The 18,393-nt window shown below is 46.5% G+C and overlaps 1 protein-coding gene across 1 annotated transcript; it reads left to right on the top strand.

The window, feature by feature from the left end:
- Positions 1-12,302: 12,302 nt before the first annotated feature.
- On the top strand, positions 12,303-17,915 carry Pgam1 (phosphoglycerate mutase 1). The gene is made up of 4 exons (XM_051199742.1): positions 12,303-12,567; positions 15,794-16,068; positions 16,684-16,864; positions 17,710-17,915. Exons 1-4 carry the CDS (start codon positions 12,429-12,431, stop codon positions 17,877-17,879), a joined length of 765 nt encoding a protein of 254 aa, XP_051055699.1. The 5' UTR covers positions 12,303-12,428; the 3' UTR covers positions 17,880-17,915.
- Positions 17,916-18,393: the final 478 nt, after the last annotated feature.

Raw genomic sequence — 18,393 nt, 5'->3', positions numbered from 1 at the left:
TCAAATGCCCATCAGCAGAATGGATTAGCTTAACTGAAATAACATTATGCAATGGGATATTTCAGCATTTATATACAGTTTCTGCACAGTGCATGCAAATATGATCTAAGTTAAATGAAATACTCCAGGCATAAAAGAATGCATATTGTATGCTTCTATATAAATTCATTTTAAAAACAAACAAAATCTACCACATTGAGACTTCAGAGCATTGGAATATGCATGAAGCATGTAGCTATATTCTAGTATTTTAGCTTACATGGTTGTATTCACTGAGTTGAATATTTTTCTACTTACCTGCATGTATTTGTTTGTTTGTTTGTTTGTTTGTTTTTCAAAATGTGGCTTCTCTGTATAGTTATGGTTGTCTAGGAACTTTCTCTGTAGACAGGCTGGCCTCAAACTCAGAGAGCTGCCTGCCTCTGCTTCTTGAGCACTGGGATTAAAGGCATGAGCCACCACCAAAGCCCAGCCACACAGATCTTAAAATGTAGTAAATCGGTGCATTTAGATCAGAGTTTAAGTACCACCTGCTGTTTAAAAATAAGACAGGTAATATTGACAAGGCATCACTGCAGAGAACACAGAAGACAGCACAGATTTTGAACCTCTGTTTCCCCATCCTCTGGGGACAGTTCCACCACTCTCCCGTGGCCCTGATCCTGGATCACAGGCTGAGACCTGGTGGTAAGTCTGAGAAAAGAAAACTGCGAAGAAAAAGGAAAGAGCATGCTGAAACTCAGAGGCTAGAAAGCTGAAGGGAAGAGACCCGTCAGGTTCAACCCAGAGCCCCTCCCTTCTATGCAAATGTCTATTACCAAGCCACGCCCCCATCCCTTGGCATAGTCTTCAGTTTTTTTTTTTTTTTCTTTTCTGTTGTTTTTTGTGGGGTGGGGTGGTAATCATGTCCTGGCCAAGTACCATAGTCTTGCTTGGGATTCATGGCAATCCTCCTGCCTCAGCATGTTGAGTTCTGGAATTACAGGTGTACACTTCTATGTTTGGCTCATATTATATTTTTAAATAATTGATTTTTAATTTCTTGTACATGGGTGTAGCATGTCTCTGTGAGGATATTGGATCCCCTGGAAATGAAGTTACAGACAGTTGTGAGCTGCCATGTGAGTGCTGGGAATTGAACCCTGGTCCTCTGGAAGAAGATCTTAACCATTGAGCCATCTCTCCAGCCCCACATATCTTATTCTTTACATTTTAATTAATACTGAAGCCATTGAACCATTACTAGGAGTTAATGTGGAAATTTGTGTATGTTGTTTCTTTTTCTCACTGCTGTGACAAAATGCCTGGCAAAAGCCATTTAAAGAAGGAGGAGTTTATTTTGCTCACAGTTTGAGGGTACAGTAGTAGGGAAGGTATGGCGCTAAGAGTGTTAGGCAGCTGAACACTGTGCCTGCAATCAGGAAGCAGAGAAAAAGACGGAGACAGAAAGAGTAGAGAGAGGAGAGGGGAGACTGGGGGTGTTTGCTTTCTTCATATCAAGTCTGGGACCGCTGTCCACATTCAGGATAGGTCTTCACATCTCACTTGAACATCTCTGGAAATGCAATTAGACAAACCACACATACCCCACTGGAGATTTGTCTTCTAGGTGATTCTAAATTCTGTCAAATTTACAATTAAAATTAACCACCATGTGGTTGCTGGGAATTGAACTCAGGTCTCTAGAAGAGCAGCCAGTGCTCTCAATCTCTGAGCATCTCTCCAGCCCTGCAATCAGACTTTTTATACCTTTACCAGAAACAGAATACAGTGGCAATTTCCAGAGTCAGTACAGCTGCAGTTGCCAGGACATAGTGAAGTTTGCAAGTCATACACACAAGATGAATGTCTAAGACCAATTGTCCTGATTCCTTGATTTCCAAGGGAAAATACAGAGAAACACAAAGAGCAGCCTGAACGCCTCACTGCTTGAGGGAGTGTTTTGGTCTCTCGGGAACTGGAAGGCACACTGTGCCCCAGGAGCCATGGACTCTAACCAGAAAAACCTATGATGAATGCCTCTCAAAGGCAGCTAGGCCAGGCCAGTTCCATGACTCCCTGAAAGCCTATATAGGGGACATGGAAGAGAGAAGCTTGACCTCTCTCTACCTGCTTGCTCTCACTCCTGCTAGCAAGTCCATTCCTTCACTGGCATTAGAATCTACTTCTTTGGGATTCTAGCATAAACTGAAGACCAGCTGAGACATCCAGCTGAGTGTACTCAACAACTACTGGATTCTTGGACCTTCCATTGTTAAATAGCCATTGTTGTAGTAGTTAAACCACAGCCTGCAAGCCATTCTAATAACTCCCATATGTGTGTGTGTATGTTTGTGTGTGTGTGTGTGTGTATGTATATATACATATATATACACAGCATATATATCACAATATCTAAGTATCATATATTTATATATAAAGATTTATGTGTATTTGTTAAGATATATGTTTGTCAGGGTTTTCTAGAGGGATAGAACTCATAGAATGAATAATAAATATATACTCTGAGCCTCAGGTTTTTGAATCTGTAAAATAGGGATGATAAAATAAAAATGCCCACTCATAGGCTTCACAAAAATCTAAATAGGAACACACTGTGGTGATATTTTGTTTATGATCTAACAAATAAAGCTTGCCTGAAGACCAGAGTGCAAAGCTAGATACACAGAGGGCAGGCAGTGGTGGCACACACCTTTAATCCCAGCACTCGAGAGACAGAGGCAGCTGGATCTCTGTTAGTTCAAGGCTACCCTGGGCTACCCAAACTTGATCCAGTCTAAAAGAGAAACAGAGCTCACACAAAGGTGATCTCGGCACTTGGGATCCCACGCCTTTAATCCCAGCACTAGAGAGGGATATAAGGCCGGAGGAGACAGGAGCTGAGGGCAGTCTGAGGTTTCCTTGAGACAGATGCTGTCTAGGCAGGCAGTCTGAGGAGTAGTGCAGTTTGGAGATGCGATCTGAGGACAGGATCCCCTTTCTGTCTGAGCATTAGTAGAGGTGAGAACTCTCTAGTGGCTGGCTGCTTTGCTTTCCTGATCTTCAGCTTTAACCCCAATATCTGTCTCTGGGTTTCATTAGTAATATCAACTAGAATTTGCAGTACAGAGCACACCACTGGGACATGATAAGCAGGTGTGTTTCTGTCAAAAAGCTGGTCTTGAGTCCCAGAATGCCTGTTTATAATTTAAGCTTAAGAGGGCACAGCCACTCTCCTCATTTCACAAATGAAAAACATGGTCTCAAAGGGTTCAGTGACTCCCCAAGGGGGCAAGACCTGACTGCTGAGCAGAAGCCCAGAGAGACAACTCCTCATTAGAGACTCCTGTAAAAAACCACCTGTGAGGCTTCAATGGCTAGAAATGACCTACCACACCCAGAGGGCTAAAGCCAGAAGATGCAGGAAGATCCTCTATAGGTCAGTGGTTTTGTAATCTGTTAGGACACGGGACAGTAGGAAAGGGAAATTGAAGGTTAGCCTCTTGTCCCAAACAAAAAGGAAGTCTATGGCCTGGGTGTTTAACTTAGGGCTCTAGCTCTGGGGCTGAAGAAAGCCTTTATTGCCCTAAGCTGCTCATCAGGACAACCTGGGTGGGGCACAGCCCTTACTGAGTACTTGGAAGCTTGGGTTTGAAGCCGCATCCTGGTGTGTGACATGGGACAGGAGACTGAATTTCTAAGTCTCAGTTTGCTGTTCTGTGACTACAGTAAGGCAATGCATGTACTTAGCATTCCTTTGCACACAGCCCCTGCAGAAGGCCAGCATGATGGAAAGCTGCTGTAGGACGTCAGAGCCGTGCCTCTCAAGTCCAGTGGCCTTGAGTGGAGCAGGGAAGTGAGCTTCAGCAGATGAGGAAATACGAGGCTAGTCCATGGTCACCCGGGCAGGAGGAGTTATGCCACTCTACTCATTAGTCAATAGTTGGGTGGCTGTTGCTAGTAGAGTACCCTTGTCCAACTACTCAGAGATGAGCTGTCTTTGATTAAGTAGTTCAAAGCTTGTGCAGGCAAGTTTTGGTTATGGCAACAGAACAATCTTTCCCAGTGATACAAACCTTTCCCCGCTCCTCCTCCTTTTTTCTTTTTGTTGTTGTATTTAGAGACAAGATTTCTCAGTATAACCCTGACTGTCCTGGAACTCATTCCTTGAAATCAGAGATCTGCCTGTCTCTGACTCCCTAGTGCTGGGATTAAAATGTGTGCACCATATTTTAATAATAATTTAATAAACATTTTAATAATAAAGGCATGATACATCATCATTATTATTATTTTATCAGGTTTTCAAGACAGGGACTCTCTGTGTAACAGCTAGAGCTGTTCTGGAACTCAGAATGTAGACCAGGCTGGCCTTGAACTCACCAAGATCCACTTTCCTCTGCTTGTGGGGTGCTGGAATTAAAGGCGAGTGCCACCACTGTCTCAAACCTAATAAGCTTTTTGGAAAGATTTATTTAGTTTTGATTTAGTGTATGCTTGTGTTTATCAGTGGTTAAGTACACAGGAATACAGATGCCCCGAAACTGTTGCAGGTGGTTTTGAGTTGCCCAACATGTGTGATGAAAACCAACCTCTACAAGAGCGGTGCAGGCTCTTAAAACACGGACCCATCTCTCCAGTTCCAAGAGTCCTTTCTCTCCCCGTTCAATTGGCTTCTTTTTCCCAACAGTCATCCTTCCAGGGCTTGCCTTATTTTAGTGTAGAACCTTTTATTGGGGCTTTTCTGGGCTGTCCTGGTTGAGCCCAGGCTATAACTAGGAGGTCCATCCTGGAAATCCATCTTGCATCCTGGACCTAGGGAGTTTCCCAACAGAGGGATAGGTAGATGGACCTGTCCAATAAGAAATGGGACCAGGGAGCCCAGCTTCTAGTCTCTTATCTTATAGGGTAGATGTGGGGTATGAAGGTGGAGATAATCATTCCTGGTCACACCTCCCAGATGAAAGGTCTTGATGTGGGTTCAAGGAAGACACTGAAATGAACTGTTAGGGGCTAAGCTGTGTGTCAGAAGAGTCACTAATGCCAGGCGAAGTGGTGAACATCTTTAATCCCAGCACTTTGGAAGCAGAGGAGGGTGGGCTCTTGTGAGTTTGAGGCCAGCCTTGCCTTCACTGAGATCCCCCCTCCCCCCCTTTCTCTCTCTCTCATCTCTTGGTTTGTTTTTAGAGACACGGTTTCTCTGTGTATCCTTGGCTGTCCTGGAACTTGATATGTAGACCAGGCTGGTCTCAAACTCACAAGAGATCTGCCTGCCTCTGCCTCCCGAGTGCTTGGATTAAAGGTGTGTGTCACTATGGCCTAGCAGAAAGCCATCTTATAACAGAGAAAAACTACATTTATTCCCGTTTATGATTAAGTCTGTTTTTCAAAGATCAAACTATGTCGCACTTTAACTACAAATGCCCTGTACTGCCAGTTCCGGGAAACAGCAACCATGCTTTGGTTTCAAAAGGTTGCTCTGACCATGTTGCTGTGACTACCCTGTTATTACTGCCTTGTTATGACCACATTGGTATGACCCTGGGCGACTTTTTCTCAGAGATTCCGGACTAGTACATTGCTAGCTCCCAGGCATTCAGTAAACTTCGCAAATTATCTCAAATGTTTTCTGGTGCTTGTGTGGACACAGGCATGCATGTGGGGGCCTGAGGTTGATGAGACACCAGGAATGTCAGGGTTCTCCATGACCCTCCTAACCCAGAGCTGATATAGAAATGGCAGCTCTGGCCAGCCACTTTGTTCCAGGGAGGCCTCTCTGCCTTCTCAGTGCTGCCATGCCCAGTGTTTAAGGGGCTCTGGAGATTCCAGCTCTGGTCCTCTGTCTTCTCTTTAACTACTGACAAACAGCCTCAGCCCTTGTTATAACAGTTTGTTTTGTTTTGTCTTGGTTTTTTCTTTTTCTTTCTTTTTTTTTTTTTTTTTTTTTTTTTTTTTTTGATGTTGTTTGTCTGATAGTGTACAAGTGGATGTCAAAACTTGTGCAAGCCAGCTGGGTGGTGTTGGCGCATGCCTTTAATTCTAGCATTCAGGATGCAGAGAGGCAGGCAGATTTCTGTGAGTTTGAAGCCAGCTTGGTCTACAAAGTGAACTCTTGGACAGCCAGGGCTACACCACACAGTGAAGCCCTGTCTCGAAAAAACAAAACAAGGAAACCCAAACCAACCAACCAACCAAATTTGTGGAAGTCATTTCTCTCCTTCCACTATGTCGGTTCCCCTAGTAAACTCAAGATGGTCAGGTTTGGTGGCAAGTGTCCACTGAGCCATATTGCTGGCTTAGGTTTTTTGAGGCAGAACCTCACTACACAGGTCAGGCTAGACTTGAATTTGCTGTGATCCCTCTGCCTCCCCCTCATCAGTGTTGTGGTGATGTGTGTGCACCGCCATGCCTGGCTCTGCCTGTTTTGAACTCCAAATTTAATCACTATAGGTTGGGAAAGCAGTTTTGTGTGAATAAGAACAGAAGGGTTGGTAAAGTTCGTGTACTACCATGCTTTGAGTGTTGTTATTGTGGGGGAGGGGGAGGAGTGGAGAGATGGCTCAGAGAGTAAGAGTATTGTTATTGTGGGCTCACACATGGCCCAGTAGCAGAGGACTTGTCCCAAAGCTGGGCAAGCATTACAGGTTGAAGCCAGGGACTTTTTTGTGGATTGATTTATTGATTTGGTACTTTTATTTTAGAGAAAACGTCACCCTGCGTAGTCTCGGATGGCCTGGAACTCACTATGTAGATCAGCCTGGCTTGAACTCATAGATCACAGACCTGCCTGCTTCTTCCTGTAGAATGCTAGGATTAAAGGCCTGCATCACTATGTCTGGCTAAGGCCAGGGTCTGAGGCCAGGGGAGTCCTTGGAAGCTTCTCTTTTCCAGCTTCTTCTTGTATCAGCTCAGCTTTGGTCACCTTCGATGATGACATATTTTGTAGAGCTGGTGGGACTTTCTTCTCATGGGAAAGCATAGCTCCTTCACGGAGAAGCTCAGAGACGTTGAACACCGGTCTGGCTCTTTCCCTTCCTCCCACTGTGGCAGAAGTTTTCTCCCCAGCCAGCGCAAAGCTGAACATTTGGTGATGGGTGTGCGAGATGGTTCCACAGGCAGAGACATGTGGCGTCTTTACAGGGAGTCTTCACAGGCGTCTTCACAGGGCTGAGCAGCAGCCACTTCTTGCACGACTCAGATACCTTGCTTTGCCCCACTCCTTCTAAATCAGGCTCTCACTGGATGTTCAGTACTTGTCAAGGCAAGACTTGCTGGGAAATATAAACGGGGAAGGCAGGCTGGAGGAGGCTCTGTTGTACTGCAGGAACAGGGCTGAAGCTCCTATCTATGTCCCTGAGTTTTCTAGTCCACCGGAGCATTGTTTAAACGCTGTCAGAAGCCAGGTAGTGGTGGCACACACCTTTAGTCCCAGCACTCGGGAGGCAGAGGCAGGTGGAGCTCTGTGAGTTCGAGACCAGCCTGATCTACAAGAGCTAGTTCCAGGACAGCCTCCAAAGCCACAGAGAAACACTGTCTTGAAAAACCAAAAAAAAAAAAAAAAAGCTGTCAGAGTTCTGGAACTTGCCCTGAACTGAAGGAATCAAACCCTGCTCTAAAAGAGGAGCTTTGGTCCAGAATTTCAAGTGTGGCCGGAGTTCAGACTTTGGAATGAAGGCAAAGGACACAAGGCACGATGATCCTTCATGGCCATCCCCCAGAAGGGGAACTGTATTAGTCAGACCTGCCTGATAATGACTTAAATGCAGGGTGGGTGTGGCGAGTAGTTTGAGTCAGTGTCTATCCAAGCTCACACAGCACACCATGGCAGCAAGCGCTTACCTTATAGGGAGGAAGCAGAGCAAGTATGAAGAAAGGGCCTTGGTGCAGAGCATTTCCTTCCAGGACACACTCCGCCAAGGGATTCACTTGTCCCAACTAAGTGCCACCTTCCATAGATCTGCTCTTCAACAGTCTATTCCATTTCTTTTTAACGTTCCTCCTCTCTTTTTGGTTCCTTTCTTTTACTTTTATTCTTTCTTTTCTGTTCAAATTTTAAATCCATTTGTGGATTAGATACTGAGGGAGGCAGAACTCTCCATATCCAATGACGTCTCCCAAGTCCTACTTCCAACTCCACTGTAGAGGACAGGATCCTTGTGGGGAGGACACTTTCTGTGGTGTGGCCCACATGCCTTCTGGTGGAAGCAGGACAGTGCTCTGCCAGAGCTGAACAAATGACCTCTCAGAAGGAGCAGGAGGATGAAGGTCTCATCACAGCCAAGCCGTGGCCAGTGGCATCTATCTACCTGCTTGTTTCTCAAAACTGTAAACTTCTCTACTTAGAACCTGGGCTTTAGAGGGCAGAACAGTCATTAGAGATAAGATTTAAAAAAAAAAAAAAGCACTGAAGAGAAAATACATGGATTTATTCTTGATTTTTTTTTTTTTTTGGTAGAGTTTAAGAAATCTCCCTGATTTGGGGCCCAGTGATTAAGAACACTTGCTGCTGCAGAACACCCAGGTTCAGTTCCCAGAACTCACATGGTTCCTTATAACATCTATAACTCCAGTTCCAGGGTATTTAATGCCCTCTTCTGGACTCTGAGGGCATTAGACATGCTTATGGTATGTATAGATACACAGAGGTAAAACATTCATGCACATAAAAAAAAAAAAAAAAAAGTCTGGGCAGTGGTAGCACATGCCTTTGGTCCCAGAGCTTGGGAGGCAGAGGCAGGCAGATCTCTGTGAGTTCAAGGCCAGCCTGGTCTACAGATGGAGTTCCTGGACAGCCAAGGCTACACAGAAACCCTGTCTTGAAAAAACCAAACAAAGAAACAAACAAAACAACAACAAAAACGTCAAAAGAGAAGAAGAAACAGCCTCCCTGATTTGATCAGTTTAAGCTTCTCAGATCCGAGATGCTGTAATACACAGAGATGGTTTACCATCTCTGCCCAGGAACTCTGCATTCAGGCTGCACAACCTTTAAAAGTCCTGGTCACTAGGACAAGAAAGGCGGCAGCCCCCTCCTTCTCCAGATCTCTCTGGGCACTTGACTGTTGCCTGAAGCAGCAAGACCCAACCTCTCCACAGGACAGCTCTGATTTGTTACTGATGAATCTGATTGTTTGATCATCTCCTACTCTTTTATTTTAAGACTTACTTTTTTCAGTGGTTCTTAGTCATTTTCTATTACTGTGAAGAGATACCTTGACCATGGGAACTCTTATTAAATACATATTATACATCTTTTTTTTTTTTTTTTTTTTTTCCAAAACCAGTTTCTCTGTGTAGCCCTGGCTGTCCTGGAACTTTCTCTGTAGATTAGGCTGGCCTAGAATTCAGAGATCTTCCTGCTTCTGCATCAAGCATGCTGGGATTAAATGCATGTGCCACCACTGTCTGGCTGGCATGGGCTTTTGAAACCTCAAAGCCCATCCCCAGTGGTACACTTCCTCCAACAAGGCCACATCTCCTAATTCTTCTAATCCTTCTCAAGTAGTTTAGTTCTGCTTCCTGAGGACTAAGCATTCAAATATATGAACCTATGGGGCCATTTTTATTCAAACCATTCCATATGGGTTTGGTAGGGCACACCTTCAGTCCCAGCACTCTGGAAGCAGAAGCAGGAGAATCTCTGAGTTCAAGGCCAGGATGGTCTACAGAGCAATTCCAGGACAGCCAGGGCTGTCCCATTTCAAAACAAAACAATCATAAGACTCCAAATGGTAACAAAAAATAAAAAGACTGACAGTCCCAGATACAGATGATGAAATGCTAAAATCAAAGCCTAAAGGTACTAGAGTCACCAGAATCACAGGGGAGGGAGGCTCCATGCTGAGGCTGAACAGCCAGTGCTTTCCCAAGTTGGTGGCACAGAGACCTTTGACCTACTGCCCAAAGAATTCTATCTGCCTGTACTGGAGAAGTCCATGTGTACTCCTATAATATCAGCACTCTGGAGGCTGAGGCAGGGGGATTGGGAGTTTGAATCCAGCATGGGTTATACAGCAAGACAAGACCATGACTCCAAAAAATAAATAAATAAAAAAAAGAAACAGCAAAAGAAAACACAGAGAGAGAGAGAACAGAATAAAACAATATTCTAGTTGTTTGTTTAGTTTTCATCCTGCTAGACAAGCGTATCTTACTGGGCATCCTACTCAAGGTAAGCTTGGAGGTACTCCCAGGGTATCCTCATTAATTATTATTTTTTTTTTTTTTTGTCTTCCTGGTAACAGTGTAACACTGTTACTAATATTCATGAGTGCAATGTTGCTAACATTTATTTCACTTAGGACTGATTGCTGGACACAGCACTGAGTCCATCTCAGGGGTCCTCTCATTTATTTCTCCCAACAGTGCTCTAAGCAGGGGCATGTGTGGTTGTTGTCCTAGTTCCCAAAACTGAGGAAGGGGAGTGACACAATCTAAGTCCCAGGGCAAGCCACCTCAGAGGCATATTTGAGATCAGCCTTCAAGGGAACCTTCCTCTTACCTGGCTCACTTGTTGCAGAATGGAAAGCCCTAATCAGGTTAAGAGCACAATTCTTGAGTTTTGTGAGGTGGGAAGAGAATTTGGTGGAAGTCACTAATGGGACATAGATTAGGGTCAAAGCAAAGGAACACCTCAGACACAGCTACCTTAGGACTGATAAGCACAGCGCTCCAGGGGAGAGAGCAGGGCTCCCAGGAACCAAACCTTTGGAGGAGCAGGCTCCAGTTCCCGACTGGGCCTTGCCAAGTCTGCTCCTGGACAAGGCCACTCTACTCATGGTCCCTTTGTCCCTTCACCAGGCCCTGTGAGAGCTTTGGATTGGTCTGCAACTGAGAGACCGTGGAGGCTGTGCCCACACTCCTCTACAGAGTGGGCCCAGCCTGGAGACACTGGGTTGTGGGAAGTCCCGAGTGAAGATTTGCCCCCAAACTGAATTCCATCTTCTCCAGGGGCAGAGATGTGGTGGGTGCTAGTTAAGAGCGCAGGGGAGGCCCCTGAACAGTTTGGGTTTGGGTTCTGATTTCTAATCCACAGTTTTTTGGATCTCTTGAGCTCCTGATCCTCTTGCCTAAGCCGCTGGATCACTGCACCCAGATCTATTATATTCTTTAAAGTCTGCCTGAGAGCTACAATAAAAAGTGGAAGAATGGACTGGAGAGAAGGCTCAGCAGGTTGCTCTTCTAGGGGTCCTAGGTTCAATTCCCAACAACCGCATGGTGGCTCACAAGCATCTGTTAAGGAGATCTGATGCTTTCTTCTGGTGTGCAGACAGGCATGCAAGCAGAACACTGTATTAATAATAAATAAATCTTTTAAAAAATACTAGGAAAACCACACACAAAAAAGCAGAAGAGTAGCGCATACCTTTATTCCCAGCACTTGGGAAGGAAAGACGGGTAAATCTCTGTAAATTCGAGGTCAGCCAGATCTACAGCCTTCCAGCCTTCCAGTCCAGGAGCCGAACTACACAAGAAACCCTGTCCTTTAAAAACAAAACAAAACAAACAAACAAACAAACAAACAAAAAAAAAAAAACGGGGCAGTGGCACAGGTCTTTCATCCCAGCAGAGGCAGGGATATCTCTGTAAGTTTGAGGTTTGAGGCCAGCCTGGTTTACAGAGTTCCAGGACAGCCAGGGCTATAAAGAGAAATCCTGTCTCAAAAAACAAAAACAAACAAACAAAACCAAACAAAACGAAACAAAACAAAATAAAAAGTGTTCTGAGCTGAGTGATGGCGCAGGCCTCTAATGCAACTCTTGGGAGGCAGAGGCAGGCAAAATCTGAGTTCTAGGCTAACCTGACCTGATCTACAGAGCTTGTTCCAGGACAGCCAGGGCTACACAGACAAACTCTGTCTCGAAAATCAAACACTTCTATTGAAGAGAAATAGCAACGATCCATTTACGTTTATAGAGCGCTTTCAGGAAGACAAATGAGGTTGAGGGGGGTTTTGCGACGTACACAAGTTCAAACGGAAAGGGCAAGAGTGAATAATCGAACTGCGCAGGGATGGGAGTGTGGTGCCGCTGGGGCAAGCAGCTGTTCAAAGGATAAGCGATCACGCCTAAGGAGGAAGCAGTGAGGATAAGCGATCACGCCTCCGAGGCTGGCACCCTGGGCGGCAGGCACGCCGCGGGGATCCTCCGCCCTCCCTGCTTACGTGCGCTCCGTGACCGCCGGGACGCACGCGGGTACCGCTATACAAAACGCATGCGCATTGCCGCCCCGCGCACTCCTTGCCCCCCCCTTCGCGGGCCGCAGAAGTTGCTTGGGGCGCATGCGCACACCTGATGGGCGGAGGTCTGTAGAGCGAGTGGAAAGATTTCGGGGAGAAAGTGCGCGGGAGCTGGGCGGGGGAGCGCAAGTGCGCAGGCGCGGTCGTGGGACGGGCTGCGAGCGGAATCTCAGCGATCCTCAGTCTCTGCCGCATCCTCCTGCCTGTCGCCATGGCCGCCTACAAGCTAGTGCTGATCCGGCACGGCGAGAGCGCCTGGAACCTAGAGAACCGCTTCAGCGGCTGGTATGACGCCGACCTGAGCCCGGCGGGCCACGAGGAAGCGAAGCGCGGCGGACAGGCGTTGCGAGGTACGAGCCGGACGCGGTGTGGCGTGCGGGGTCCGCACCGGTCCCGAGGCCGACCGAGCCCCCGCGCGCCCTCGAGAGGCGGGCGCCTCTGGAGACCTCTCCAGCTGAGTTTGCATCTGGGGAGGTGAACGCAGGGTGGGAAGCCCGCTCGTCAAGGTCACACCGTTGGAGAGTGAGGGGATGTGCCAAAAAGAGGGCGCAGACGATGCTAGGCGAAAATCTCCCTTTCTAGTCTGAGCACCCCCACCTGTGGCAGCCAAGGACCCTTTAGGGTACCACGAGGGCCTGGGTGGCTTCCGGAGGATGCCCCCTGACATCAGTTGCGGTACCCAAGTTTACCTAAGAGGCGCCTGCGAGTCAAGGCAAAGCAGCAGGCCATAGGCTCCCGGGCAGTGGGGGGAGTTAGGTGAGGATGCCTGATGGCCTCAGAGACATCTCGAAACCCTCTTGCTTCTGAGAGCTCTGTACCTCAGCATCATACCACAAATGCGGTGACCAAAACGAGTCCAGAGATGTGAGTGGGCGATTTCAGTTGCTGTTCTCTACAGGCGTATAGATTTTATTTTATTTCCCTCCTTTTTAATCTCTGCCCCCGTTAATAGTTTAGAAAAGTGGCTGGAAAGATTCACCCAAGGTCATACCTACTTAGCTCTTCTAATCCAGTGTCCTTGCCCCGTTTCTGGGTGGAGTAAACGAGTAAGTGAGGAACTGGTGGGCCGGTAGCCAAGGACAGAGGCTGGGCAAAGGGTGGCAGTGTCCAGGAGATAAAGCTTGCTTTTGCCTATCCAGGCTTGGCGCCCCACACCCCCTACTGTTCTCTGTGATTTTGGAATGCTAATAAGGAAGCAATTCCTGCTGCCTGCTACCAGGAGAATCCCTGGTGCTTCTCCATGGCTGGTTAGAGCAGATCCTGCCCTGCATCTTTCTAACTTGGACTTAGCAGCAGCCATGTAAAAGGGTTGCAGACGCGTACTTGAAGTGATCTTGGTGTTTGTGTCCTGGCTCTCCTCTCTAGTTTGGACAGTCTTTTCAAGAGAAGGACGGCTTTGGACATGAAGTCCTAATGCAAGGAAATGAGAATGCTTTGATATGGGTGATGGCCTGTTGTACACTCGCATTTTGTAGGAGAGGCTAGAAAAAGGAAAGTGCTGGTAAAGGAAGCCATTTTCTTCAGCTCTGTGGCATGAAGTACTTACTGTACAGGTCTGCGGTAGGTAGTTGGTTGGCTGATGCCTAGCTCCGGACTAAGTTAACTGCCTCTGTTCTCTGGGTAAGATGATTATACATTGAACTTGTACTCACTGAAAAATAACAGACCCCCTTTCAGTCTTAAATATTGGTAGCATTGTTTTAGAAAATCAGATAAGACTGCACACAGTGTGCTGCACACCTGTAATTTTTCAGCATCCAGGGAGCTGAGACGGGAGGATCTAGACCCTGGGCCAGTTATAACCACAGCAAGGCCGGTGCAAAGAGAAAAGCCGGATGGTGGTAGCGCATGCCTTTGAGGACAGCCAAGGCTACACAGAGAAACCCTCTGAAAAACAGAGAGGGAGAGAGCAATGTAAAAATTTAGCATCTCCCAAAGGTATCACAAATGATTAAAGAATGAAAGACTAAAAACAAAAACAGAACAAAGAGGACTGTGGTAATATAGTAACACAAAAGTGTACAGTCTTTTTGTTTTGTTTTTTTCGTGACAGGTTTCTCTGTGTACAGCCCTAGCCGTCCTGGAACTAGCTCTGTAGACTGGGATGGCCTTGAACTCACAGAAATCCTCCTGCCTCTGCCTCCCGAGTGCTGGCATTAGCCACCACTGCCCGGCTGATGTATACAGTCTTGAATCCGATTTCAGACGAAAGCTAGTGAGTCTTCCTCTCAGTCTCCTGCTGGGAGAGAATGGTGTCCACACTTATGTCCATTGTACCCCTGACTATCATTTGGTTCAAATGGCAAGCTAAAGGACGTGTATATGCTTCCGATCCTGAGGCATTCCTATCAGTGCTATGTGGGGACCACTTTGGCCTTGGGGACTATTTGTATCCAGAGTGTGAGGCCCTTGTTGCAAGAGGAAATAATTGCAGTGAAATAGCCTGTAGCTTTTCATCACTGGGGATGAGGCTTCTGTGGGTATATCTCAGTGACTCAGCCTTTTGTTGGGGAGACCTTCCTCTTCTGGATGGGTAAGGAGGTGGTAAAGGATGTGACCATAGTCAGTTTTCAGGGCCTTGTCCAGAGGCTAAGGGGGAGGTCTTTCTCTTTTGGGTGATGGTGGTTTTCCTGGTGATAATCTTCCCTTCCCCCCAGTAGTTGATCTCAGTAGCCTCATTGTCATTTGGGTGACTAGCAGGAAAATTTACTTCACATTTTATTACTTAATATGAAACAATGCCCAGAGAAGTTTGTGGTTGATTTTGAAGGAGACCTTGTGTGCTAGAGAAAATAAAAGTGTTTCTTGGCATACGGAAAGAGACAGCTCCTTAATTCACAAGATGGGCCAAACTGGCCTTGAACTCAAGATCACTCTGGCTCCATCTACTGAGTACATGTGCAACCATGCCCAGCTCCTATTTTTTTTTTTTTTTTTTTTAACCTGGTAAAAATGGGTTCAGAGGATTGAAACCTAGTAGGATTCTAGTGAAGGCTAAATCATAGTTTGCTGTAGGACCAATGGTGAACCCTCTAAAAGGGTAGCTAGGAAGAGTTAAAGTTTTATGTTCATTTCTTTTCTTTTTTTTTTTTCTCCAAAATATGGTTTCTGTGTGTAGCCCTGGCTGTCCTGGAACTCCCTCTGTAGACCAGGCTGGCCTCAAACTCAGAGATCTATCTGCCTTTGCCTCCCAAGTGCTGGGATTAAAAGTGTGCAGCCACCAACTGGTCTTTTAAGTTTTGTAAAAATCATTCATTTATTGTGTGTGTGTGTGTTAGCACATGTCACAGGGAGTCAGGAGTCAGGGCAACTTGTGGTCAGCACACTTTCACTCTGGATTCTAGGAATTGAACTTGGATGACCAAGCCTATGATCTCTTTCTCTCAAATGAAACATTCAAAGTATGTTTCAGGGTAACATTCTAGGTATTAGAATAAGCAGCACAGTCCTCAGACTAGTTAGTCAACAATATAGTTAGGAATTATTACAGAAACCCACTGGTCCTGCCTCCCTAGTCCTGGGATTAAAGTCATGCACCACCGTAACCTTGCTCATTTGGTACTTCTTATTTTCTAGATGCTGGCTATGAATTTGACATCTGTTTCACCTCCGTGCAGAAGAGAGCAATCCGGACCCTCTGGACAGTCCTGGATGCCATTGACCAGATGTGGCTGCCAGTGGTCAGGACCTGGCGCCTCAATGAGCGACACTACGGGGGTCTGACTGGTCTCAATAAAGCAGAAACTGCTGCTAAGCATGGTGAGGCGCAGGTAAAGATCTGGAGGCGATCTTACGATGTCCCACCGCCTCCAATGGAGCCCGATCATCCCTTCTACAGCAACATCAGTAAGGTATGGTTACTCTCCATCAGCGTCGGGTTTATGTGAATGGGTGCCTAGCCTGTGTGAATTCTGTGTGCACTCCATGCCTGCCCGGTGCATTTGGAGGTCAGAAGAGGACGTTGGTCCCTCTAACTGGTGCTAGAGATGATTGTGTGAGTCTCCATATGACCGCTGAGAACCAAACCTGAGTCCTGGAAGAGTAATAAGTGCTCTTCATTGCTGAGCTATCTCCAGCCCCTGGGCCTCCTTTGTGTGTCTCCCCAATGTCATTAACCTTGTAATTTATGATAGAATAACATAATTCCCCATTGCTAAGTAATGACCCTCACTTGTTAGACTTAGTTGGAAGTTATTGGTCCTTCCTTGACAAGAATGCCTCTTTCACATCTCCATGTGGAAAAGAAATCAACTGCAAACTAAAGTGAATTGGGAAGTGTTTGCTTTGTTAGACCTCCTCCCTTCTCATTTACATGTGCTTTGGACTGGGGAGTGGGGGTGCAGGGTAATGACTGGGGACCCTTTCTCAAGTTCTTACATTCTGGGCCCCTGAGAAACCTTCACTAGTCACTTAATCACATGAAAGCTCTTTTGGTGCAACTTACTGAAATAAGTCTTTGTGCTTAGGATCGCAGGTACGCAGACCTTACTGAGGACCAGCTGCCCTCCTGTGAGAGCCTCAAGGACACTATTGCCAGAGCACTGCCCTTCTGGAATGAAGAAATTGTCCCCCAGATCAAGGAGGGTAAAAGAGTTCTGATTGCAGCCCATGGCAACAGCCTTCGGGGGATCGTCAAGCATCTGGAGGGTATGGCATTTTCTTATAGGGGTCCTTAAGGATGATAAGGTGGTGGCCTACCTTAGTGTCTGAGCAGAATTGTCACCCATCAAGCTGATTGAGCAAGGAGACCTTTGGGAAAGATATGTCAGTGCAGATGGATTTAAGGAAAAAGTTGTTTTTTCCTTTCTCAAACTATGGTTTGCCAGCTGGATGTGGCTTATACTCCAATCCCAGTACCAGGGAACTGAAGCAAGGCAGTCACTATTAGTTCTGTGTCAGCCAGGGCTATATAGTGAGACCTTGATTCCAAGTCAGTAGGAAGTGTGGTTGTGGAACAGTGACACGGTGGGCCTCTCACACGCTGCTATACACACAGGGTGATACCCAATTCAGAACTGGTGCGTGCTAAGTGATTTGATATGCATTAAAGTTGTAGGTGACTACCTGTTCTAGGAGTGCCAGTCGAAACGTGACTCAATATAAGTCTCAATTGCTCTTCCCTGGGATCTAGGGACCCAGAATGATGGATATTTTTGGTAGATGAATGGACTGACTATATGATGTCTGGAGCACACAGTCCTGCTCCACTGTGGGTTGCTGTATCCCACTTTTGTAGTGATAACTGTAGTGTAAATGTCTGCAGTTTGTTGGTGGCCGCCTTAGAATCTTTGTATACTTTCTCATGACCTTTGGAGGCTTGAGAAGTAACTGGGGGCTGTTCCTTGTGGGGAATGGATCCACTAATACTCGAGATCAGAGAAGATGTCTTCTTCCCACATAATTGCTTTTCCAGTTGTAGATGAAGAGTAAAGCTGAAGGGATTTGTGTGTGGGCTCTTGTCTGTGGCTAAACATGGATGGTGACTCTTTTAGGGCTCTCAGAAGAGGCCATCATGGAGCTGAACCTGCCAACTGGCATTCCTATTGTCTATGAATTGGACAAGAACTTGAAGCCTATTAAACCCATGCAGTTCCTGGGAGATGAAGAGACCGTGCGGAAAGCTATGGAAGCTGTGGCTGCTCAGGGCAAGGTCAAGAAGTGAGGCGAGCAGGCAGACTCCTACCCTAATACCCTCCTCCCTGCCTGTTTACACTTCCTGCACCCTTCCCCAACTCCTGCCACACTGACCACATCTTTAGGACCTTAAATTTAAGTTGTAGCTGCAGATGGGGACTCGTGGCTCCCATTTTGATTTAGTCTCTTATCCCCTGCACCCACTCCCTTCATAGAACCCAGTCAGGAAAACACCTGGGGTGCAGGTTCTTGGTTCACCATCCAGGGACGGCTCCTCTTACCAGGAGGGTTGAGAGTAGTAATTAGTTTTTCTTAGTCCTCTGTTTACTAAGGGTCTGCTTTAGGAAGAGGTCAGGAAGGAACCAGTAGAATGACCAATGAGAAGCTGCAGCCAGGCTTTGTCCTGGAGCTTGTCCTGCACTCTCCTGCAGTTAGGTAACTGGGGGCTGTAGCCATTTCCAGTGGAAGGTGAAAGTAACTCGAATGGTGATTAGAACCTTCTACCTTCTTCTGAGCCTAAAGGAGCTGCTGGCCCCGGAAGG

The sequence above is a fragment of the Phodopus roborovskii genome, unplaced genomic scaffold (genome assembly GCF_943737965.1).
Source record: "Phodopus roborovskii unplaced genomic scaffold, PHOROB, whole genome shotgun sequence".
NCBI classification, from domain to species: Eukaryota; Metazoa; Chordata; class Mammalia; order Rodentia; family Cricetidae; genus Phodopus; species Phodopus roborovskii.
The sequence above is the reverse complement of the archived record's forward strand: the minus strand, read 5'-3'. Positions and strand labels throughout refer to the sequence as shown.

Excerpts from the sequence above, each read along its gene's own strand:
- Pgam1 (XM_051199742.1), top strand. The coding sequence starts at position 12,429 with ATGGCCGCCTACAAGCTAGTGCTGATCCGGCACGGCGAGAGCGCCTGG. Across the intron at positions 12,568-15,793 it reads CGGCGGACAGGCGTTGCGAG|ATGCTGGCTATGAATTTGAC; the intron begins GTACGAGCCGGA and ends CTTATTTTCTAG. Across the intron at positions 16,069-16,683 it reads TCTACAGCAACATCAGTAAG|GATCGCAGGTACGCAGACCT; the intron begins GTATGGTTACTC and ends CTTTGTGCTTAG.